Genomic DNA, 25,710 nt, shown 5'->3' on the forward strand with positions numbered 1-25,710 from the left:
AGTACTACCCGGCCCCTCTGTGGAAATCAGATGGAGCTCGAAATATTGAAGTTAGAGCTTTGAAATTTTGTATTGTTACTGTTCCTAGGTTTTTGAATTGAAAATCGTATAAGGGAGATCGGCAACAACAAGGCAATGTTTCTATCCGGCTCGTACGGACCAAATGTTTAAGCGAGGGGCTTGCTCTACTCCTCGCCGTGGTTATGGTGAATGGGGGAGATCAATGATTAACTCAAGGGAACGGGGTGAAGCGACAATAATAGAACTCCCAAGCAGTTAATGGTGTATGGAATAGAAAAGAAATTGCAAAGAAAATAAAACACAAGAGTTATTAATATAATATTTTAAGTATCTTGGATTTATTGGTGGTATTCCTTCTTTTCTATCAACAACAATGATTGACTGAGCTCGGGAAGCTGAGTCAGAACGTATCAAACTTATACAGACCCCATATAACGATTCCCTTATATTCGGTCCTCTTTTTTACGGTATCCCCCATATATCTGTACCTCCCAAATTTCGGTATTTTGGGGAGTTTAAAAACATTTGTCATCCAAATTGGATGAAACTTGGTATTTTGAATTCTCATTAATGAAAATTATCAATATAGTCTCCATTATTTTGACGAGTATGGGAACATTATCAATATTGATCCACTTTTTAGGCCCCTGTATCCGAACTTTTTTAATTGTTAATCTGATGTTCTCTTTACAAAATCTTAAAAGATCTCGTTTTTCCGGATATTCTTTCAAATAATCCAAGGCTCTTCATTTGATAATCGTTAGAATACATTCTTAAGTGGGTTTATGAAATAAATAAATATAAGATATAAGCATTTCGAAGACACTGATTACGATTCTGCAAGAAAAATGTAAATAATCAATAGGGTGGATTTTTTTTAAAAATTTAATTAATACAATCATTTTTGAACCCGTTTTGTAGAGGTATGACCACTGATTACAAATATTAAATCAGATTTCATATTCAAGTCAATATAGCATGGAATCGTATTTTGTATGTATTATGGTCTGAAAAATATGGCATACCTTGAATACATTGTAATTATAGCCAGCTCAAAATCTCAAAACTACCAAAAAAAATTGGGGTTGGTTTATGTGGGCCTTACCCAAAAACCTAACTCAATATTGATAGTTTTTGTTACAAAGACTGTGCAAAATTCTGCACAGAGAACATAGCGTCGACTGGTGCTATAACCATTAAAATATCCTCTGGCACTGCTTGCCGCTATAGCAGTTCCATCTATGTAATTGGCCCTCATTTCATGTTAAATTTTCGACATTATGGTGCAAAAAATATTTTATAGAAAAATACATGTAAATTTTATCGTATAATTAAACCCTGTTAATTGATTTTCCCGCTTAATTGGTTCAAAATTCATGTCATCAAAAATAAATTTCCTTTTACTTTTCTCCGGTTAATTGCACAATAATAATTGAATAATAATCTGCCATTTTTTACATATATATTTGACATAATTTGTGAAAAGACTATGTTTATTGCCTAGGAAAAACTTCGATAAAGCGTAATTTGTATTTGACATTGGATTTTTTTAAATCATTAGTAGTTCCAATTATACGTGATTACTGTAATTGAACAAACTATTCAATCCGGGTTCGGATAATTGGTTCCTCGGTTAATTGAACGAAAATTTGTGCAAATTTTGATGTGCAATTATCCGAAAAATACTGTATATAAAGTTTAATGGGCTCTGCCTAAAATGGGCTTTTTGCAAAAAATTGGAATCCTTGCCCATAGTGCGTTCCTTAAAATAATATTAACATTTTCTTTTATATTAAAGTTTCAGGGATATTAGAACAGATATTTTTGAAAAGTTCACGCTTGAGAAATCGCTGAAAATGAATGACTTCCGACTTAATGTCAATGATGAAACAACATCGTTACGATTGTCCAGTTTAGCACGAAATTTTGCACATTTCACCAAATTTCAGTATAGGAGGGCATAGCTTTATTTAGAGTTTAGAGTTATTTCTTATTTATATCAACTATGCGAATGTTAACTTCGATTTCACTATTTCAAATTGTTATGATCTGATGTTATTGAATTATTCCCTTTATAGAAGGGTTTTCCATTGTAGTTTACAATTAAAACCTGATTTATTTTAGGTATATTGATTTCATTTCCTTGAAACTACGTCAATTTAATTCAGAAAAAACTTTCCACTTCTAACTAGCCGCCGCTAATGGCTGGTAATTTTCCTTCAAGGGCCACGGCCAAATGAATCACCCAGGAATAACGAGAACATAATAATAAACAAATGAATTAACAATTAACGTCAACAACAATTAAAATTTAATTTGTTTATGATGCATTTCATTGATTCTTTTCTTTTTAAATGAAAATACTATTGAATTAAAAATCTCTACAAAATAGCGTAGAATTCATTTATGTTCTTCTTCGTCTTCCTGCAAATGGTCCAACGGCCTCCCCGCCGATTGTCTGTCTTTTTTCGTTATTTTGCATCATTAATTGTAAAACAACAACAAGACGATTGAAACATGAAAAAGAAGAAGAAAATAAAAGATATGCAATAGAAGACGAAGAAGATACGTAAAAGAAGACTAACCAACTACTGTGGGTTGGGGTGGGGTGGCGAAAAAGGAATAACAAGATCGGCGACAGAAAAGAAAAGTTCGAAAATTCATTGTGTAAAAATGTTTTTACACAAAAACTGTTCGAAAAGATTTTAGTCTTCTCTCAGATATAGAGGCATCAACACGAATAGAATTAAAATTTAGAAGAAAAAATCAATTTGAAAAAAAAAGAAATATTTGCATTCTCAAAAAGAACGGACTATTGACGTCAAGTGAAATAAAAAGAATTTTGAACCGATTGTTATGTTTCGAATACAAAGTGCAAAACAATGAACTTGAAATAAAATTAAACGGATTCAAACTTGTTGCAACTATACAAAGTGATTTTTTATTTGTGAAGAATTTCAAGAAAAGAAAAATAGTTAATTTTTTGGTGGTTCATAGAAAATTAATTAATTTTTTACATAACTGACGCGTGCGCTTACTTCAAATTTTATTGAATTCTGTTCTTCTTATCGCACAATTAATTCAAATTAAAGTTATATAACCGGACACATTTTCGCTGCATATAAATTTGTTCGAGTCCTCAAAGGACTAACAATGGATTCGGATAAAGTTGTGCGCGCCATGGCGCGTTGGTGGCAGGTAAATTTAGAATTTTCATATTTTGTGGTTATTTTTATTTATTTCAATTACGTTTTTGGTGGCCACATTGACGTTATTCCTACATTTGGTCCCAGCCCCCAAGCAAACACTCCTACATCGCGTTTTGGCTGGCAAACACACCCCCTTTTTTTAAAGATTTATGAATAGTTGTCTAGTCGAGGATGTTGTTGTCGTTGCTGCTTCTTATAATTTTTGTTTATTTGCAAAAATTCTCTCGGCAATATTGGACATATTTTCGAAAATTACATATCGACAGCTGTATGGTTATATACGTTATAAGATGGTGTAATATAAAAAGTTTGTTTGTGTATTTCCTTTGTTTTTATTTTTTGACGAAAACATTATGTTTTTCAAGTGTTGACTGATTTTTGTGTGGTTGGTCAACAAATATTAGAAAAATACACTATTTTATTAAAATTAATAATTTGGAAATTTAAAAAACGAATATGGGACATAAAAATACGCCAGGAATTTTAAATAAGATAGTGAACATACATTTTGTAATTGTAATAATTGTAATTTTTAGAGTAATTTTAAATTTGCACTTACCACAATTTTCATTGAAAATTCTAATTTAATAAAAAATTGGGATGGACTCGAAATTGGCTGTAAAATAAAAAATGTTTAAATGACAAATATTAAAACATACAAATACAGAAATAAGACCATTTAAGGGAATTCTGATAGTAATATAAATTAATATATTTTCGCAACTCTTCCGTATGTTGCTATATGATTTGTTCCAAGGAGTGGGCTGTCGTATTTAGGATATACGATATTGTATCTTGACTAGCTGTCGGTCTGTCTGTCTATAATATTTTGTAAACACGATACGAAATTTTCCATTTAGGAGCGGTTCTGGTCAAACAAATTCAAACGCTACAATTTTTACAATTTTATTGAAAGCAAAAAATGTCGGAAACAGCATCAAATTTTGGAATAAGTTTAGATTTGTTCGAATGCCCCAATTTAGATTAGGCGAGTTTACTTGCGGCAAGTCTTTGTTTGAAGGAGAGAGGGGCGAGGGGAATAGAAATTTGAAAAAAAAGTTTCTGGCAATTCTTTTTATAACCTGCACAACTATGTTGTCAGGGTATTATAGCTTTGTGCAGCCCCAAAAGTTTGTAACGCCGCGAAATATTGGTCCTAGACCCACCTTTAAGTATACCGATCGTCATATCTCGACTAGCTGAGTCGATCTAGACATGTGTGTCCGTCCGTCCGTCTGTCCATTATAATTTGTAAACACGATACAGGTCACAGTTATGGACCAATCTTCACGCAATTTTGCATGTATGATGGGTTCTGGCCAATGAAGACCCCTATTGTTTTTGGAAAAGATCGGTTAATATTTAGGGGATGAAATGGACCAAAAACTTTATTATACCCTACACAACTATGTTGTCAGGGTATTATAGCTTTGTGCAGCCCCAAAAGTTTGTAACGCCGCGAAATATTGGTCCTAGACCCACCTTTAAGTATACCGATCGTCATATCTCGACTAGCTGAGTCGATCTAGACATGTGTGTCCGTCCGTCCGTCCGTCCGTCCGTCCGTCTGTCCATTATAATTTGTAAACACGATACAGGCCACAGTTATGGACCAATCTTCACGAAATTTTGCATGTAGGATGGGTTCTGGCCAATGAAGACCCCTATTGTTTTTGGGAAAGATCGGTTAATATTTAGGGGGTGAAATGGACCAAATACTAAATTTTTGTCGGTTTTTCTGGTCGCTCCACAGGCCGCAATAATGGCCCGAACATCGTGAAATTTTGCATGGAGAAAGGGGTCGGGCCAAAGAATAAGCATGCATGTTTTGATAAAGATCGGTCAATATTTAGCGGGTCAAATGGAAACTGACTTTTGTGTGAAAAATGACAAAATTTTTATTCTATAGCATATATATTTACCACTGAAGGACATAGACCCGGGAAGTTGATATTATATCCAAGAGGAGTGGTTGACCTTTAAATTAAGACCAATTATATTATTGTATGTGCTCGGATGTGAGAGTTACACCTAAATATTCACAAGTATCTCCGTATTCGTATATTATTTAGTAACCCATTATCACTCTAGAGAGCGGAACTATATCGCTGATCGCTTTGAAATGTTCCATGAGGTTCCGGGTATGGTCAAGGACAACGCCTCTAAATTTCGGTGATGATCAGATAATAATTTTGGAATTTGTTTTATTTTCGAGTCGATCTATAGACCACAAATGAAAGCCGAACATCAAAACGCAACCCACGGTGAAGGAAATCTTGACAATAGCTGTACTGAATACTCGTAATATGTCAGTGTGAGGAAGAGGTGCTGTTTACCTCTATCGAGCAAGAGGGTGCAAATATCACGAAATATTGCCCAGGCTCGGAATAAATATCCGCAGAAAATTTGAGTTCCGTGGTAGTTGTGTAGGGTATCGTATGGTCGGCCCCGTCCGACTATACTGCTCCGCTCACTGGTTTTTGTCGGTTTTTCTGGTCGCTCCAGAGGCCGCAATTATGGCCCAAACACCGCGATTTTATTCATGGAGAAGGGGAACGGGCCAAAGAATAAGCATGCCTGTTTTGATAAAGATCGGTCAATATTTAGCGGGTCAAATGGACCCTAACTTTTGTGTGAAAAATTACAAAATTTGTATTCTACAGCGTATATATTTGCCACTGAAGGACATAGACCCGAGAAGTTGATAGTATATCCAAGAGGCGTGGTTGACCTTTAAATTGATACCAATTATATTGTCGTAGGTACTCGGATGCGGGAGTTACACTTAAATATTTACAGGTGCTTACGTATTCATATATTATTTAGTAACATATTTCCACACTGGAGGGCGGAAATATAGCGCTGATCGCTTTGAAATGTTCCATGGGGTTGCAGTTATGGTCGACGACAAAATGTTAGGTGATGATCACATAATATTTTTCGGATGAAGTGGACCGAAAACTTAACTATTTGTACTTTTCGAGTCGAAAGTCGAACATCACAACACAGTGAAGGGAATCTGGACTAGTAAGTAGAGGTGCTGTACTGATTATTAGTAACATTTGCTGGCCTCTAGCCAGTCAAAAGTGTGCAAATATCGCGAAATATTGCCCTATCTCAGAATATAGAACCACAGAAAGTTAGATTTTCATGGAAGTTGTGTAGGGTATCGTATGGTCGGCCCCGTCCGACTATACTGCTCCGCTCACTGGTTTTGTATTTTGTTTGTAGTATCAGTAATTTGAAATACCAATCCAGAACATTGTCACAAAATGTAAAAAAAAAATATTTTTGAAACCGAATTGCCTTGTATAGACGCATGAAGCAAGTTCAAAAAAGAAGGATACGAATTGCCGCAAGTAAGCTCGCCTAATCTAAATCAGGACAATTGGTCACCTTTGGCACGAATTATGGCCTTCAAACGGACAATGAAACCGTCACACGCTGCCCGAATGTTGTTCTGCGGCGAAGCGTTTGCTTGAGCTATTTGATATTTTTCTCCAGACACAATAGTCCAATGGATTGGTATCCGTGGGTTTTGGTGGTCATTGTGCGCTGGAAATGAAGCGAGGAACCCAATTTTGTGATCATTCTTACAAACTGCCGGACAACGAATGTTTCCTCATCGGAGAAAATCAAATTCGGCAGTTCACCACTTTCGGTCAAGCGAAGTAACTCTTTAGCTCTTTTGTGTCTTTTTCTTTCTGTTGTGGTGTAAGTTCTTGCAATTTTTGGAATTTTAATGGCTTTACCCCGAGCATATTTTTCAATATTTGCCGAATGGAATATTGCCATATGTTCAGCTCATGCTTCTTTACTTTTCGAACCATTTCTGCTGATGTTGCTGTTTTCTTCCGTCCACTTCCTTGACGTTGGGCTACTCTACCATTACGCTACGAGACACAAGAAATTTATTCTCATTTAAATGCTTGAGTGCTCTAACGATAGCCACTTGTGGATTTCCAGTCCAATATAAAGAAATCGGACTACGGCGTTTGAATTCCATAACGAATAAGTTTTTTTCTGGAAAATGATTTTGTACGCTTGTAAACAATATAATGAGCTATCACTGGAATGATTTGAATAGCTGTCGGACGAGTGGTTTAGAAATGAAAGCAGTGTGAAGTGGGTTGCAGTTTTTTCATCTCACCCTGTTTGTGACTGTAGGAAGACATGACCCGAAACATTGCAGTGAATAAATATGGAATGGTTGACTTTTAATCTGATGTCAAATATCAAATTTCTAGAGGACATATTACCACATAGAAAGTAAATATCACAAAATTGTAGTGGCCCAAAAAATTAGTGGCACTAATGTAGCATTTCAATTACATAGTTCCATTTTATTAGATATGCTGAAGTTCCTAGCCCAATTTTCCAACTATGTACTTGTACTCTTTAACAGGCACTTTATAATGTTGGTCCATGTTTTGATATATCCCCATCCCAATCCAATTATCCGTATTTTATATGAATGGAGGAGCCACTGTCTGAGGTCGGCAGAAGGATAACAGAACGGAAGGATACTTCTTACTAGAAGAATTGGTTCATATCAAATTTACATGTTTTCAAAAAGTAACATCAGAATCAGAATCAATATATCGGATTATCGGGGATTAGTATAAAATATTACACTGTGCAAAGTTTATAAAATGTCCATGGATTAGTAGAATAATGTAGGTATATACACTTTAATACGGCGAAATGTGTCTCATCGTGTTTTAGATTTGTGTTTTAGAAGCCACATTTCCTTGGACCAAATCCGTTTCAGATAATTTGGATTCGATTCACAAATGTATGCCTGTCTGTGTGTCTGTCTAGAACGGGTAAACTATTTTATTCCAACTATTTCATCGAAACATTTCTTTTAAACTTAAATGAAGTTCGGAGTTACCTTTCCCCCCAAAATTATCAAAAAATTGCCGACAATAACCCATGCATGTATAATGTTTAAAGTTTGGACTTAGAAGTGCCAACATTTGATAATTAAACATCAAGAGAATGGAATGTGCGATTGGATAAAAACTTTACAAATCGTAATACTTTTACCAAACTTTGATACCAAACTTATTTTACAAAACCTAAACTAAAATCGAAGATGGGGTCTGTAGGACAACCTCTTCTGACACCTCCTTAAAGATATTCAACTATTTCAAAAAAAAAAAAAAAAAAAAACGTAGTTATTTACAGCGAATCTGACAATGTTTTGTTTCTTTATTCACTCAGCCTTATGGCTAATGAGGATATATACAATTTGATGTGGTGAAAATTTGCTGATCGAAATATTGGTTTTAGACCCCATGTTCCTTTGGATAAATCCGTTTCAGAAAATTTGGAGTCGACTCTCAAAGGGAATAATTGATTTCATCCAAACTTTGCACATTTTGATATTTCTTCTAAACTTAGTTTATGTTCGAAGATATGGTATATCGGTTCACTCCTTCTGGTACTTCCCCCACAAATGTGCTAAAAATGGATTTTATAATAACATGCAAACGACCTATCCGATTTTAACGAAACTTAACAAAACCTATTATCTTTACCAAGTAGGAAGGTCAAGTAGGAAGATGGGACCCATTTGTCAACTCCTTCTGGTACCTCCCCCCAAAAGGGTTAAAATTTCCAATATGTGCAAATCCGATATCAGGCTAATGGAATGTCCGATTTGAACCGAACTTGCCAAGCCTAGATGAAGTCCGAAGGTGGGACAGGTCTGCCCTTTTACCTTATATGAAACGAATAATAAAACCTGTTTATAACTCCGACAGACACTTTTTTACTTTCATATCATTCGTCGTGATTTATCAAGACAAGAGCGCATCGTAGAACCTAAATTTTTGTATGGTGTTGAAACCCAATCCTATAGTACCATGACCATGCAGGCTGCTAAATATTGGCTCCAGCTACAGCCTTTTGATCCAGGCAAAATATGGATAGAAAATCGGACGTACAATTGTAATAGATCTGCACATTGTTTGAAAATCTTTATGGGAGATACCAAACATAATGAAGCGCACTGTTTCTAAAATACAGAATGTCGTCAAAAACCATTTATTATCGACGTCAATAAGGTCAGGATAATGATCTCAAACATACTGTTCTAAATTCCAGACTTTGCATCCTTTATAACTGTCTCAAATACTTCGAACGCCCATTCATAGTCGACATCTCAATCCTATTTAAACATTATAGCATCAGAAACTTGAGACACTTGAAAATAGCTTTAAAAACGAAATGGGATCAAATATCACCAGGTTTCATTTTCAAACTAAGTGGGCCATAAAACAAAAATATTATCCAGCAAAATACTAACATTTTTTTTGTATCCCCAAAAATTTTAATTTTGTTGACTCCTCCTTCCTTATTGATTGAAAAATCCCACATTTCTTGATTTATATTGTGAAATACACAAAATTTCGTTGCATTGTGTAATTCACATAAAAACTGCCATTAAAACACCATCATTATTTTGAGTTGTTGTTTTATAGCGAAACTGCGTACATGGACGCGGGCCAAAATTATTATAAAAATAAAGATCTAAAGATATGGCCGATTTAAGATAAATATGCTTCGCAGATGCCATGCAAGCGTTTTTAAATTACAAAAAAAAAAAGAAAATTAAAAATTTAATTAGATATAATATTAAATAAAAACATTATAAATTATTTACTTCATATAAAAATGAAGAAAAAATGCAGAGAAATTCGAAAAAAATCGTATTTTTATAAAGATCTTAAATTTTGTCACACACCCCTTTCCTTCTGAAAGCCCCCACATATAGTGAAACCCACATTGGCGCCGTTTAGTCATTGACGTTTTTTTACCTCATCGCTACGTAGCACGTGCGGTATGCCAAAAATTGTGGCTAAATTTAGTTGTTATTCGGTTTTTTGTCTCCTATCGATTGTTTTTTTGTTGTTCTTTTATTGTAAATTGGCTAAATTTTTAAAATGTTTTCTTTTGTTGTTGTTGCTATTTTCTTAGTTTGGCTAAAGTGCATTGTTGAGATTTTTTCTAAATTGTATTCTTTTATTTTGTAATTTCACTTGTTGTCTTTTTTGGTTTGTAAACTTGAACTTTAGAATCGATTGCAATTTTAGTTTTTTTTCTGGGAGGAGGTCCAAAGTCTAATTAAAACTATACTAAATAGTTTCGAATGAGAATAAGGAAAGAAATGTCACCGACCAAAAGTATTTCATGTGTCGGACGGAAGTTGTTTCGCTTGACGTTTAGTAATTGAGAATGGTATTTGACGTATTTTTCGCGATCGATGATACATTCTTGTCAAGGATGTGGGAAAGAGATCTAATTGAGTGATTCAAGGGAATGACCATATAAAACTGTTGGAATGCAAGGAATAGCATTACAAATGAGTAAAGGTGAATAATTGAACTATATTTTCCATTCCTTTTTATATAGTTCAATTATTCACCTTTACTCATTTGTAATGCTATTCCTTGCATTCCAACAGTTTTATATGGTCATTCCCTTGAATCACTCAGCCCTTCTAATGACTTGTCCAGATTCCTTCACCGTGGGTTTTGTTGTGATGTTCGGTTTGTGGCCTATAGATCGACTTGAAAAAACACAAAATATTAAGTTTTCAGTCCACATCATCCCACAATTTTTATCTGATCATCATCAAACATTATAGGCGTTGTCCTTGACCATAACTAGAACCTCTTGGAAAATTTTAAATCGATGAGCGCTACATTTCTTGCCTATAATGTGTATAGGTTACTAAATAATATCTGAATACGTAAGCACCTATCCGATTTTAACCAAACTTTATACAACCTATTATATTTACCAAGCATAGATAAAGTTAGATGATGGGATCCATTGGTCCACTCCTTCCGAAACCTCCCCCACAGAGGGTCAACATTTTCAATATTTCTAAATATAATATCAGGTTAATGGAATGTCCAAACTTTGCACAACCTATTACCATTACCAAGCCTTGAATTTGAAGATGGAACCCATTGGTCCACTCCTTTTGGTACCTCCCCTACAAATCGATCAAAATTGTACTAAAAATTAATTTTATAATAACATGCAAACGGACAATTCGATTGTAGCGAAACTTTGTACAACCTATTATCTTTACCAAGCCTAGATCAAATAGGAAAATAGGACTCATTGGATTACTCCTTCTGGTCAAAATTTTTAATTTTTATAAATCCAATGTCAGGCTAATGGAATGTCCGATTTGAATCAAACTTTACACAACCTATTACCTTTACAAAGCCTAGATCTTATTTAAAGATGGGATTCATTGGTCCACTACTTCTGGAGCTTGCTCCACAAATGGTTAATCTTTTCAATATATATAAATCCAATATCAGACAAATGGAATGTCCAATTTGAACCAACTTTTGCACACGTCTAGATCAAGTTCGAAGATGTGACCCATTGGTCCACTCCTTCTGGCACCTCCACCCACAAAGGGGCAGCTTTTTTAATATTCATGAATCCAATTTCAGGCGAATGGAATGTCCTATTAGAACCAAATTTTACACCACCTATTATCTTTTCCAAGCCCAGATCAGGTTTGAAGATGGGAGCCATTGGTCCACTTCTTCTGGTACCTCCCCCACAATGGGTCAAACATTTTCAATATTTATAAATCCGATATCAGGCGATTGGAATGTCAGATTTGAACTAAGCTTCACAATCTGTTACAAAGTCTAGAAAAGGTTCGGTCGAACACGTATTTACTTTTTTTGCTTGTTATTTCTTTTAGGGATATATGGCTGCCAAAACATCGCCATCTTACTCGCATAGTCCTGGTGTTAGTTTCATCAATCATGTTTTTTCAGCTGCTGTAGCTAATTCTAGGTGAATTTTGTGTTATGCTTGAGGTCTACGCTTATTTAGAGTGTATATTTTCCTTTGGGTGGCGCTATCTCCTACACTTCCGTTTTTTCATTTATACATATTTATACATTTATATATTTTGTTTTACATGTTTTCCCTGTTACTCCTCATGATAGCATATAATTTTTACAAAGCATCGCCAGCTAAGTACATGATTGGTCTGCTGTGGTTTGCCCTAGATGGTGGGGCTGCCATATATTGTTGCCTAGAAACAACGTATCTGCAATGATTGAGGTCCATGCTTATCTGGGGTTTCAATTTTCCTCTGGGTGGCGCTATGCCTAGTCATTCCTATTATGTGTTAGAATATTTTACAGCAATTACTTATGGTTGATTTTTCAAAAATAATATTCCAATTTTCGTTTCGTTACATTATCATTTTTTTTTATTTCACCCAAATAAAATATATTTTTGCAAATATTCGAAAACTACTACTGTCTACTGAAATCACGATAAAGATCACAATATGTAAAATAGACATTTGAAATTTTGCAGGATAGACTTTTGAAATTTTAGGCGCCTTTTCCAACTGAAACAGCTGTAATTTTGCATAGCCTCCATATTGAGGTCCAGTAATTTTACATATTATTATAGTTTTAGCTGCATTTTCCAATTTAAAATGATCTACGTTGGCATTTCGGGGTTTTCAGGAAATAATATACATTAATTTTTGTAAATACATCTGGAGGTCCCGCTTACTATGTTAAAGTTCCTAACCTAGTTTTCTTACCTTACTGTCTGCTATTTGGTGTTTGATTTTCTGAGAGTATAAACTACTTACTAGCAGACAATTTACACCAAAATTGTCTCTATATGAAGGTCCCGAATTTTTAAAGAACTGCTGAGTGAGATCACATGGTGGAGGGTATACAAATTTTGATTTTAACCACGTTCCTACTTGTTTCAATAATTACTTTAATTTTTTCCAGCAAATGACTAAATTTTCCTTCTTTCCTCCCTTAGACTGTCAGTCAAGAAGACAATGACCCCAGCTCACGGAATCCCATGCTATATGACCCCCTGCAAGATGGGGTCGTTAAGACATCAAAGAAAATGCAATATTTTGCAGCCATGGTTGGTAAGTACCTCTCTCTCACTCCCGCCAACATTCTCCAAATAAAAATTTGTTCTCTCCCCCTCTCTCCTTAGTTTGTTTGGGTGCCGTATCTGCTGGTACTGCATTAGCTTGGACATCCCCAGTACTGCCACAGATTAGTGAGGATCCAAATGCTAATACCACTGCAAATAATTCTACCGATGGTTCTTCATCGCAACTGCAATTGACGTTAAGTCAGCGTAAGTACATAATATCACAAATCCAAATTGCAATCCCCCCTTTTGAAGTGGTGTCAGCTTTTAGTGGGTGGGTCTTAAATAGACATTAAATGATCATAAACATATTAAAGGCTACAAATCAATTCCAATGAAATAGTTATGATCAATACCTTCCATATCCCCACCTACTTCTCATTTGATTCCTATTCAAGTGGTTCCCTAATGCCAGGTTTTTATTAGTTTTGCCAAGCAATCATTGCAACTGTTGACAATAAATGACAACAATTCAAACATTGACGGTCAATTCAATTATGACAGTTGACGCCAGTTTCAAGTGTTTTATTTACTTTTTTGCAACAACAATTACTACTTCGCCCATTAAACCACATACATCCATATTGCAGGGCGTTAGAAAGTGTAACCGTTCCACTGTGTGTGGTTAGCAATGATTTATCGGTGTCATTCTTCTTCCGTTCAGGGTGTTGATGACTACAACCCTTTATTCTGCGAGAAATATGATTGCACTATGATTTAGTTTTTTGTTGTGGTTTTCTTCTTCCTGACCAACTGAACCTGAACTAACCTATTTTTATTATTGGTCCGACGTTGACTTTGCCATTGGCATTCATTTCCATTACCAACCATCCCGACTCTTGAGACTATTACGAACCGTTTCCATTTGCCTTGAATTGGCCGATGAGTGATAGCCACTGAAGTGCAATCAGCGGTTGATGAGTTGGTGTGATTACAACGTTTCAAGTTGATTGTCCATATGTTTGTGTGTAATATGTATGTATATATTTTATTTGTGTGTAACAATTGACCACTTGGGGGATACTTATTAGAATTTTTTTGTATTAGAAAAAAAGGCAACGCGTGTGGATATATTTTTTTCTATTCACACTATTGTTGAATCCATTTGAGGGAGAGGTTATAATTTCCAAACCTTAGGATGTTATTTAGGAATAGTTCGAATTATTATATATTTATAAAGGAAAGGCATAAAAATTGATTATTATAAGGCATAAAAATCTATTATGTTATACGGCAGTGATATCTGGCTTGTGTCTAACACAATCACGCAAAAGCTTCTGGTGTTCATAAACAAATGCCTCAGGATGATGCGCAGAATATTCAAGATAAACACATAAGTAACGTAGAGCTGTGGAACCTTACGAACCAGGAACCCATACAAAAGCAGATTAAAATAGGAAATGGAGATGGATTGGTCATAGCTTAAGAAAAAAATATCGATATCGATGGCGCTTGAATGGAATCCCCAAGGATCAAGGAATTGAGGTCGATTGGGAACACCTAACGACGAACAATAACCCAAGAACTAAGACCAGTAAGGAAGGTAGTAAAGACGGACTGGACCGACTATATGATACCCTTCACCACTTTGAGTATATTGTACATATGTATCCTTACAATTGTATGTCAATTAGTCCTCTAAGGAGCATTCTCATGTCTTTCTGCAACCTATGCTAAATTTAACTTCATTCGGGCAGATTAGAGTCGTCTGCGTACCATGGGACAAATTTATGGCAAAATTGATACACGCTATTCGGTACGCCGCACTGTCAAAAATTTAATATCAATCAGACACCCGTTCGAAATACATATGGAAGCTATGGCTGCATCTGCACCAATTTCAACAAAAATATATAATTTTAAATGTTATCAGTTGTGCAAAATTTGGAGTTAATCGGACAAACATTAGGAGTTCGGTGCACCATTTATTTAAAATTGGACGAATATATATGTATATGTGGGAGCTATATCGAATTCTGAACCGATTTTCCCGAAACTTAACACACATCATTCTAGACTCAATTCAGTACGCTATGTCACATTTCGTGCAAATCGAATTTATAGGGACTTTGGTGCACCATTTACATAAAATCGGACAAACACATATATGGGAGCTATATCGAAATCTGAACCGATTTTCACGAAACTTGGCACACATCATTCTAGGCTTAATTCAGAGCGTTGTGCCAAATTTCGTGCAAATCGAAGGATATAAAGGGACTTTGGTGTACTATTTACATAAAATCGGACAAAAATATATGTGGGAGCTATATATAAATATGAACCGATTTTCACGAAACTTGGCACACATCATTCTAGGCTTAATTCAGAGCATTGTGCCAAATTTCGTGCAAATCGAATGATATATAGGGACATTGGTGCGCCATTTATCTTAAATCCGACAAAAATATGTATGGGAGCTATATATAAATATGAACCGATTTTCACGAAACTTGGCACACATCATTCTAGGCTTAATTCAGAGCGTTGTGCCAAATTTCGTGCAAATCGAAAGATATATAGGGACTTTGGTGCACCAATTACCTTAAATCGGACGAAAATATATATGGGAGCTATATCTAAATCTGAACCGATTTTCACGAAATTTAACACACATCGTTCTAGACTTAATTCAGTGCGCCATTCTAAATTTCATGCAAATCGAAGCATATAAAGGGACTTTGGTGCACTATTTACATAAAATCGGACGAAAATATATATGGGAGCTATATCTTAATCTTAACCGATTTTCCCGAAACATAGCACCATCATTCCAGGCTTAATGCAGTACGTTGTGCCAATCGAAAGATATTTAGGGGCTATGGTGCACAATTTACCTTAAATCGGACGAACATATATATGGGAGCTATATCTAAATCTGAACCGATTTTTCCCAATTTAAATAGGGTTCGTCCTTGGGCCAAATAAATGAGCTGTGTCAAATTTCATCCAATTCGAATCATAAATGCGACCTGTACATTGTTTACAATTTAACATGGACAGGCAGACAGACGGACGGATGGATGTAAGGACGACTTAGAAAGTGATTCTATGCATATTCTGAAAAGGAACCATGTGTCTATCTCGTTTCCTTTTGCCTGTTACAAACATATGCACAAAGACATAATACCCTGTACAACAGTGTGGTGAAGGGTATAAAAATGGGAACTATATCTATATCCGAACAATGGGAACCAAACTTAACACCTTATTTATGCCCTCTGTCTGTTGAAATATTGCAATATTTAAGATAGAGCTTTGACAAAAGATATTCGCTGAAAATTTCAATATATATACAGCCCCGTCCCATTTGGATATTTCTTCATTTCCCAAGTGGTCAGGAGGAGTAAAATATGTCTTCTCAGAAAATTTTCAATATGGACCCATGTTTCGCATATTCCCCATATAAGGGCCCCGAAAAATGTTTATTTGTATGTTCCTTGGCCCCTTTTCTAACCAATGTGGCTGTAATTTGTCATTCTAGTCTTTTAGCGGTATAAAAATTTATATTACATTTTCAGTTTTGAAAAATGGCATTGTCCTCCGAGGGGTAATCTCGAATCTCGCTACTGATCCTCATCAGTTCCCTTAGTTTTTTATTTGGGATATCATTATTAGAATTTTTCTTCTACTGACATTTGTAGCTGACACATTTACAAAGCTTAAATTTTCAGATCAGAAGAAGTTTATTTCATTTGTACATTATTTCAACATTCTGTATTATCCTGGTGTATACTAACGAACGATAAAAACTTCACAAAAACTAATATTCGAATTTAAGTATTTGCAGAGTTTATTTGTATACCATTTTTTCCTTGTTCTAAAATCAAATATTTAATATTGTCTAAGAGCTGATTACGTCAATAAATGGTTTTCATAAGAAGTCAATATGACTTGGTCAATAGAAATTATCTTGTGATAGACAATAATTAAATACATACGGTATTTGATTAGTTCTTGACATAGGGTAAAATTTTTCATGTAATTGAAAAAAAAAATCATTATCAATAATTTGTAATCAAGAGTAATACTCGACAAAAATTCAATAATTTAATAGAATGTTGTAACATTTTGGTAGCCGAACAAATTTTCTAAGAAAAACTGTTTTTATATAATAGCTACCTAGAACGATTATATTATTCAAACAAGTGAAAAAGCGTTAAGTTCGACCGGGCCAAACTTTGGATACCCTCCACCATAGTTATACTGACAGATACAAACAATGAAAATATAGGGAACATACCAAAAAGTGGGTATATACCGATAATTCTACAAACCGATTTATGTAAACCATTATGTATACCAAATACAAATTTCAGCAATTTTAATGGGGACTTTTCCTAAAATCTATAAGATCCAAAAGTGGACTGATACTGATAACGCATGGTAGAGTATAAAATCCTCAAACTACTGTAATTTAGATTACGAAGTTATATGATGGTATGCCTAAAGAGGGACCAATATTTATTACCAATATTTATTGCCAATTTTGAACCCAATATTTTAATTGTTTATCTCAATTCTCTCCATCAGGAGGTATTTCTATATTGAGGAGATGCCTAAATGTCTGCCGATATATTTCATTATTGTCATGTTTGAGTTTTTTTATCACAATATCTTTAGAAGGCGGAATGCTTACAACAGATGACGAAAACGTCTTTGTAGGGTAAAAATTGACTTATCCCCGTAACGACTACCCAACCCCTAAACACGAAACAAATCGGATAACTATTTTAATATAAAAAGGGGGTTATATGGGGACTACCCCTAAAAAGGGGTGATTATTAATAATTTTTGGTTAAGAGATTTGTTATCATATACGACTACAAAATACCAAATTTCAGCGAATTCGGTTAAAAAACGCGCTCAAGAACCTAACAATTTCCGAAAAAATTTACCTATATTTATAATTTTTTGTGGACAGTTTCGTTACCCAATAAGAACTCAAATTGCTAAATTACAGCCAATTCGACGGAAAAATCCGGTCAAATACTCCCAAAAACTGGAAATTGGGAGGTACCCTTATATGGGTCTACAAGAAAAAGTGGACCTATAGTTATAATTTTTAGTGGGGAAATAAGAATAAGAACCCCATGTACCAAATTTCAGCGAATTCGGTTGAAAACCGCGCTCAAGAACCCTAAAATACCGAAAATTGGGGGGTACCCTTATATGAGGGCTAACCGAAAAAATTGTCCAATATATATATATATATATAATTTTTAGTGGAAAGATTTGCTATCAGTTTAAAAACGCGCTCAAGGACCTCAAAATACCGAAAATTGGGGAGTACCCTAAAATGGAGTTATGCCTAAACGTGGACCGATATAGCCCATCTTCGAACCTGACCTGCCTGCAGACAAGAGATGACTCTATGCAAAATTTTGGTAATTTATCTCAATTCGTTTAGACGCTAGAGTGACTACAACTGAGAGACAGACAGACAGACATGGTTATATCGTCATAGAATTTTACGCTGATCAAGAATATATATACTTTATAGGGTCGAAAATGATTATTTTGATGAGTTACAAACGGAAAAACAAAATTAATATACCCTCCATACTATGGTGGAGGGTATAAAAAACACGTGATTCAAATACATTTGACATATTATTTTCTTTATATTATTATATTTATGCTACGGAATTTTAAAGTATATCATAATGAGGTGGTTTTAATAATTTTATATCAATTATTAACATCAATTTTCTATTTATTTACAGAAACCTGGGTTAGTTCCTTATTAGCTATTGGCGCCTTTTTGGGAGCTTTACCTACAGGTGAGTTAAATAACCGAATCTACAAAGGGTCTACAGCTAATTAAACATATTTTCTTAAGGTTACATTGCTGACTACATTGGACGTCGTTACACCGCTCTGGTTATGGATATACCCTTTATTGTGGCATGGACAGCAACTATTTTTGCTAACTCGGCTACGGTTCTCTACTTTGCTCGTTTTACAATTGGTAAGATTTTGAAACCCAAATATCCTTTTCCGATTTCATATATAATATTTTTGTTGTTTCTTTTCAGGTTTGGCTACTGGTAGTTTCTGTGTTGTTGCTCCCATGTATATTTCGGAAATTGCTGAAAGTAGTATAAGAGGCACACTGGGCACACTCTTCCAGCTGACATTGTCCATTGGTATTCTGCTCGTGTATATTATTGGTGCAATGGTCACATGGACAACGTTGAGTGTCCTTTGTTTGCTGGTCCCGGTCGCCTTGTTTATTGGAATGTTGTTTTTGCCTGAAACACCAACTTATTTATTGAAGAAGGTAAGCATTAAACAATTTAAAACATATTATAAGAAATCTACGTCTTTAGATAGTCTTGGAAAAATATTTTTAAAAAACCACACCTGTAGGCCTTTCTGTAACTTTTAACAACATTCAATATTGTTTAAATTTCTTTTGTTATTGAAAAGAAACAATAAAACAAACAAATGAAATTGTTGTAAAATAAACAATATTGAATGTTATTAAAAAATTACCGAATAGGCCTACTGTATTGCTTCTAGAAAAAATATTCTAAAAAAAACACGCCTTGTTAAGGTCCTTGAAAAAATATTCCTAATAAATCCACGTCTTGTTAAGGTCCTTGAAAAATTAATCCTAATAAATCCACGTCTTGTTAAGGTCCTTGAAAAATTAATCCTAATAAATCCACGTCTTTTTAAGGCCATTGAAAAATATTCTTTAATAAATCCACGCCTTGTTAAGGTCCTTGAAAAATATTCTTTAATAAATCCACGCCTTGTTAAGGTCCTTGAAAAATATTCTTTAATAAATCCACGCCTTGTTAAGGTCCTTGAAAAATATTCTTTAATAAATCCACGCCTTGTTAAGGTCCTTGAAAAATATTCTTTAATAAATCCACGCCTTGTTAAGGTCCTTGAAAAATATTCTTTAATAAATCCACGCCTTGTTAAGGTCCTTGAAAAATATTCTTTAATAAATCCACGCCTTGTTAAGGTCCTTGAAAAATATTCTTTAATAAATCCACGCCTTGTTAAGGTCCTTGAAAAATATTCTTTAATAAATCCACGCCTTGTTAAGGTCCTTGAAAAATATTCTTTAATAAATCCACGCCTTGTTAAGGTCCTTGAAAAATATTCTTTAATAAATCCACGCCTTGTTAAGGTCCTTGAAAAATATTCTTTAATAAATCCACGCCTTGTTAAGGTCCTTGAAAAATATTCTTTAATAAATCCACGCCTTGTTAAGGTCCTTGAAAAATATTCTTTAATAAATCCACGCCTTGTTAAGGTCCTTGAAAAATATTCTTTAATAAATCCACGCCTTGTTAAGGTCCTTGAAAATTGTTATTTCTTAAATCCACGTCTTGTTAAGGACTTACACTCCCACAGTGATCCTAAATCCCAGTTTCAGGATTCCAACTCTATCAGTTCAACCACAATTTAAATTGTACCAAATTTAGTACATAGTAGTAGAAATTTCCAAAACTTCCTAAATACCCCCATCCTACACCCCGACAGTGATTCTAAATCCAAGCTTCAAGATTCAAACTCCATAGGTTCATCCACACTTCAAATTGTACCAAATTTTGTACACAGTTGTACCAATTCCAAAACTGTCTATATAACCCAATCCTAAATCTAAATTTCAGGATTCTAACTCTATCGTTTCACCCACAATTCAAATTTTACCAAATTTAGTACTCAGTAGAACTTATTTCCAAATCCTTCTTCTTACCCCAAACCTACACTCCCACAGTCATCCTAAATCCACGTTTTAGGATTCCAACTCTATTGGTGCACCCGCAATTCAAATTGTACCAAATTGAGTACACAGTAGTACGAATTTCAAAAACTTCCAACTTAACCCAAACCAACACCCCCACAGTGATCTTAAATCCAAGTTTCAGGATTCCAACTCTATCGGTTCACTCACAATTCAAATTGTAGCAAATTTAGTACAACGTAGTACGAATTTCCAGAATCTCCTTCTTAAGCCAAACTAACACCCCCACAGTGATCCTAAATCAAAATTTCAGGATTCCAACTCTATCGCTTCATCCACAATTTAAATTGTACCAAATTTAGTACACTTAGTACAAATTTCTAAAACATCCTATATATCCTAACCCTACACCCCCACAGTGATCCCAAATCCAAGTTTTAGGATTCCAACTCTATCGGTTAACTCACAATTCAAATTGTACCAAATTTAGTACACATTAGTACTAATTTCTAAAACTTCCTACATATCTCAATCTTACACCACAACAGTGCTCCTGACTCCAAATTTCATGATTCTAGCTCTATTGGTTCACCTAAAATTCAAATTGTACTAAATTTAGTACAATTAAGACTCATAAGTACTAATTTCTTACACTGAATCCTGACCCCAATCCCTCACCCCTACAGTGATCCTAACTCCAAACTTCATTGTTCCAGCTCTATCGCTTCACCCAAATCCAAATTGTACCAATTATAGTACGATTTAGTACTTTTCGTACATATAAGTAAAAATTTCCAAAACTACGTACATATCCCAATCCTACACTCCGACGGTAATGTTACTATCACTTTTCATTATTCCAGCTCGATTTGAACCTCCAAATCAAATTTGTACCAAATACAGTACCATATAGTACTTTTCGTACACATGAGTACACGCTTTCCAAACTCTCCTCATATCGACCCTACTTCTCAACCTTAATTTGCATTCCAAATTTCAAGTTTTTAGCTCAATCCATTCACATGCTACGAAATTGTACCAAATTTAGTACATTTCAGTACTTTTGGCATACTTATAGTTTGAATTTCCAAAAAGCTCTTTGCTACATCTATTCTACACTCCATCAGCGACCACCAAACCAAATTGCATAGTTCTAGCTCCACCGGTTCGCCAAATACAAATGGTATCACATTTAATACCGTCATCTTTGGACCAAGAGTGACCCTCAACCAAAATTTCAAGATTTTAGCTTCAGCCGTTTAGTACTCAGTAGAACTTATTTCCAAATCCTTCTTCTTACCCCAAACCTACACTCCCACAGTCATCCTAAATCCAGGTTTTAGGATTCCAACTCTATTGGTGCACCCGCAATTCAAATTGTACCAAATTGAGTACACAGTAGTACGAATTTCAAAAACTTCCAACTTAACCCAAACCAACACCCCCACAGTGATCTTAAATCCAAGTTTCAGGATTCCAACTCTATCGGTTCACTCACAATTCAAATTGTAGCAAATTTAGTACAACGTAGTACGAATTTCCAGAATCTCCTTCTTAAGCCAAACTAACACCCCCACAGTGATCCTAAATCAAAATTTCAGGATTCCAACTCTATCGCTTCATCCACAATTTAAATTGTACCAAATTTAGTACACTTAGTACAAATTTCTAAAACATCCTATATATCCTAACCCTACACCCCCACAGTGATCCCAAATCCAAGTTTTAGGATTCCAACTCTATCGGTTAACTCACAATTCAAATTGTACCAAATTTAGTACACATTAGTACTAATTTCTAAAACTTCCTACATATCTCAATCTTACACCACAACAGTGCTCCTGACTCCAAATTTCATGATTCTAGCTCTATTGGTTCACCTAAAATTCAAATTGTACTAAATTTAGTACAATTAAGACTCATAAGTACTAATTTCTTACACTGAATCCTGACCCCAATCCCTCACCCCTACAGTGATCCTAACTCCAAACTTCATTGTTCCAGCTCTATCGCTTCACCCAAATCCAAATTGTACCAATTATAGTACGATTTAGTACTTTTCGTACATATAAGTAAAAATTTCCAAAACTACGTACATATCCCAATCCTACACTCCGACGGTAATGTTACTATCACTTTTCATTATTCCAGCTCGATTTGAACCTCCAAATCAAATTTGTACCAAATACAGTACCATATAGTACTTTTCGTACACATGAGTACACGCTTTCCAAACTCTCCTCATATCGACCCTACTTCTCAACCTTAATTTGCATTCCAAATTTCAAGTTTTTAGCTCAATCCATTCACATGCTACGAAATTGTACCAAATTTAGTACATTTCAGTACTTTTGGCATACTTATAGTTTGAATTTCCAAAAAGCTCTTTGCTACATCTATTCTACACTCCATCAGCGACCACCAAACCAAATTGCATAGTTCTAGCTCCACCGGTTCGCCAAATACAAATGGTATCACATTTAATACCGTCATCTTTGGACCAAGAGTGACCCTCAACCAAAATTTCAAGATTTTAGCTTCAGCCGTTTCGTCTCTCGTTGACGAATCGATAAATCAGTCAGTCAGTCAATCACTTTACTCTTTGATTAGTATAGATAAATCCACGCCTGTATTGGTCCTTGAAAACATTTTCTGTAAAAAATCCACGCCTATATTGGTACATGAAAAAATATTTTTTAGAAAATCCACGCCTATATTGATGCTTGAAAAACCCACGTCTGTAATAGCCTTTCAAAAAATTATTTATAAAAATCTTATTATGGTCCTTGAAAACAAATATTTATTTCGTTTTTCTCTCTTCCAGGGTCGTCGTGGTGATGCTGCACTCTCCCTCAAATGGCTTTGGGGTCGTTATTGTGATTCTCGCACTGCGATTCAACAAATCCAAAGCGAATTGGATCAGGCCGGTGGTAATGCTTCGTTCTCCGATGTTTTCCGTATAAGAGCTGCTCGCAATGGCCTCATCATATCCATGCTTCTGATGTTCTTCCAACAATTCTCTGGTGTGAATGCTGTGATTTTCTACACCGTACCAATTTTCAAGTCAGCCGGCAGTACATTGGACCCATCAATCTGTTCCATTATTGTTGGTTTTGTACAGGTCGTAATGACATTTACTTCGTCGCTGATGATTGAGAAGGCCGGTCGCAAGTCGCTGCTGATATTTAGTAGTACCATTATGACAATTTGCTTGGCCATTTTGGGTGCCTATTTCGATATGAAAGATGATGGAAAGGATGTGTCGTCAATTGGTTGGCTACCCCTGCTGTGTGTGGTCTTGTATATGATTACATTCTCGGTGGGTTATGGTCCCATTCCCTGGCTTATGATGGGTGAACTGTTCTTGCCTGATGTTAAGGCTACAGCTGTGGCATTGACTGTCATGTCCAATTGGTTTTCGGTATTTTTGGTCACAAAAACATTCGGTTCCATGATCACGGCTTGGGGTTCCGATATGACATTTTGGTTTTTCGCATTCTGTATGTTTGTCGCCACAATGTATGTGGCCTTTATGGTCCTGGAGACAAAGGGCAAGAGTTCGTCACAAATTCAATCCTGGTTGGATAATAAATAAGGGGTTTGAGCGATCGGAAATTTGAGGGGGTTATTATTATTTTTTAAATAATTTTTTTAGAGATTAGTTGTAAATTAAAAGAATTTATTTTTTAGAAAATTTTATCTGTACTTTTAAATAAAACAGCTCGATACCAAAAAAATTTAAATGTTATGATTTAAAATAAATATTGGAAAATAAATAAATATTATATATATTAAAAATATATAAATATAATATATATGTACGTAAATAGATGTAGGACTCTTTTGGTGGCAGGAATATAGAAGGATGAGTCAATCCTGCTCGCCTTCTTTAGCCTTCCAACAATAAGGGTTTTTGTTTTTTCTTAAGTTGTAGTATGACCATTAGAGATGTATATTTGAATCATTTGGAAACATTTTTTTCTGTAATGCACTCATACAAAACTCAGGAATTTACTTTTCCTTCTCCACATTATTGACACAAAAAATCGAATAAATTGTTTCCTTGTGGTTCATTTCTTAGAGTAGTTATTAATGTAATTTTTATCAGACTATAGTTTTTTTTAATATTTAAATTGTTATTATTTGATTTTTAGTTTTTATTATTTTGATTGATAATTTTAAGTTATTTATTTTATACAGGGTGTCCCAAAAAGACATGAATGAAAATAAAATAAATGATAAATAAATGCAAAACAATTGGGACCAGAATATTTGTTTTATTTATTTAACTTCAAACCTGTATTGGTACTTAAACTATTCTTTAATAAGTCCACGCCTGTATTGGTACTTGAAAAAATATTCTTTAATAAGTCCACGCCTGTATTGGTACTTGAAAAAATATTCTTTAATAAATCCACGCCTATACTAGCATATACCCATTACTTCGTTAGACCATTATTGAAATTTTAGAACCATTTTAGAATATAGTACATTTTTCAAATTTACCTCTATATCTCAACCATACACACCCATTCCGACGGCAACAGAAATCAACCTCTATACTAAATTTGGTGTCATTTTCACCCTTTGAACTCGTATAATACTTTTTTTGAAAAACATTTCAAATATAGCTTCTCCCAAATCCAAATTAAGTACCAGTTAGTAAACATTAATATAAATCGCCTACATTAACAATAATAAATTGTCTACATTAACAATCATAAATACGAATTTCCAACACTTCCCACATACCCCAATCTTAATTCCAAATTTCAGGATTCCATCGGTTCACCTAAATCCAATTTG

General features: G+C 34.7%; 1 protein-coding gene across 1 annotated transcript; it reads left to right on the plus strand.

Annotated features, from left to right (window-relative positions):
• Positions 1-3,091: 3,091 nt before the first annotated feature.
• LOC133331414 (facilitated trehalose transporter Tret1-2 homolog) lies at positions 3,092-24,499 on the plus strand. Its single transcript, XM_061539807.1, has 7 exons — positions 3,092-3,219; positions 13,071-13,185; positions 13,257-13,403; positions 18,923-18,979; positions 19,039-19,167; positions 19,235-19,479; positions 23,729-24,499. Exons 1-7 carry the CDS (start codon positions 3,175-3,177, stop codon positions 24,497-24,499), a joined length of 1,509 nt encoding a protein of 502 aa, XP_061395791.1. The 5' UTR covers positions 3,092-3,174.
• Positions 24,500-25,710: the final 1,211 nt, after the last annotated feature.

This window comes from Musca vetustissima, unplaced genomic scaffold (assembly GCF_032173495.1).
Source record: "Musca vetustissima isolate MV318-11 ecotype Yass unplaced genomic scaffold, APGP_CSIRO_Mvet_v1 utg1968, whole genome shotgun sequence".
Taxonomy (NCBI): domain Eukaryota; kingdom Metazoa; phylum Arthropoda; class Insecta; order Diptera; family Muscidae; genus Musca; species Musca vetustissima.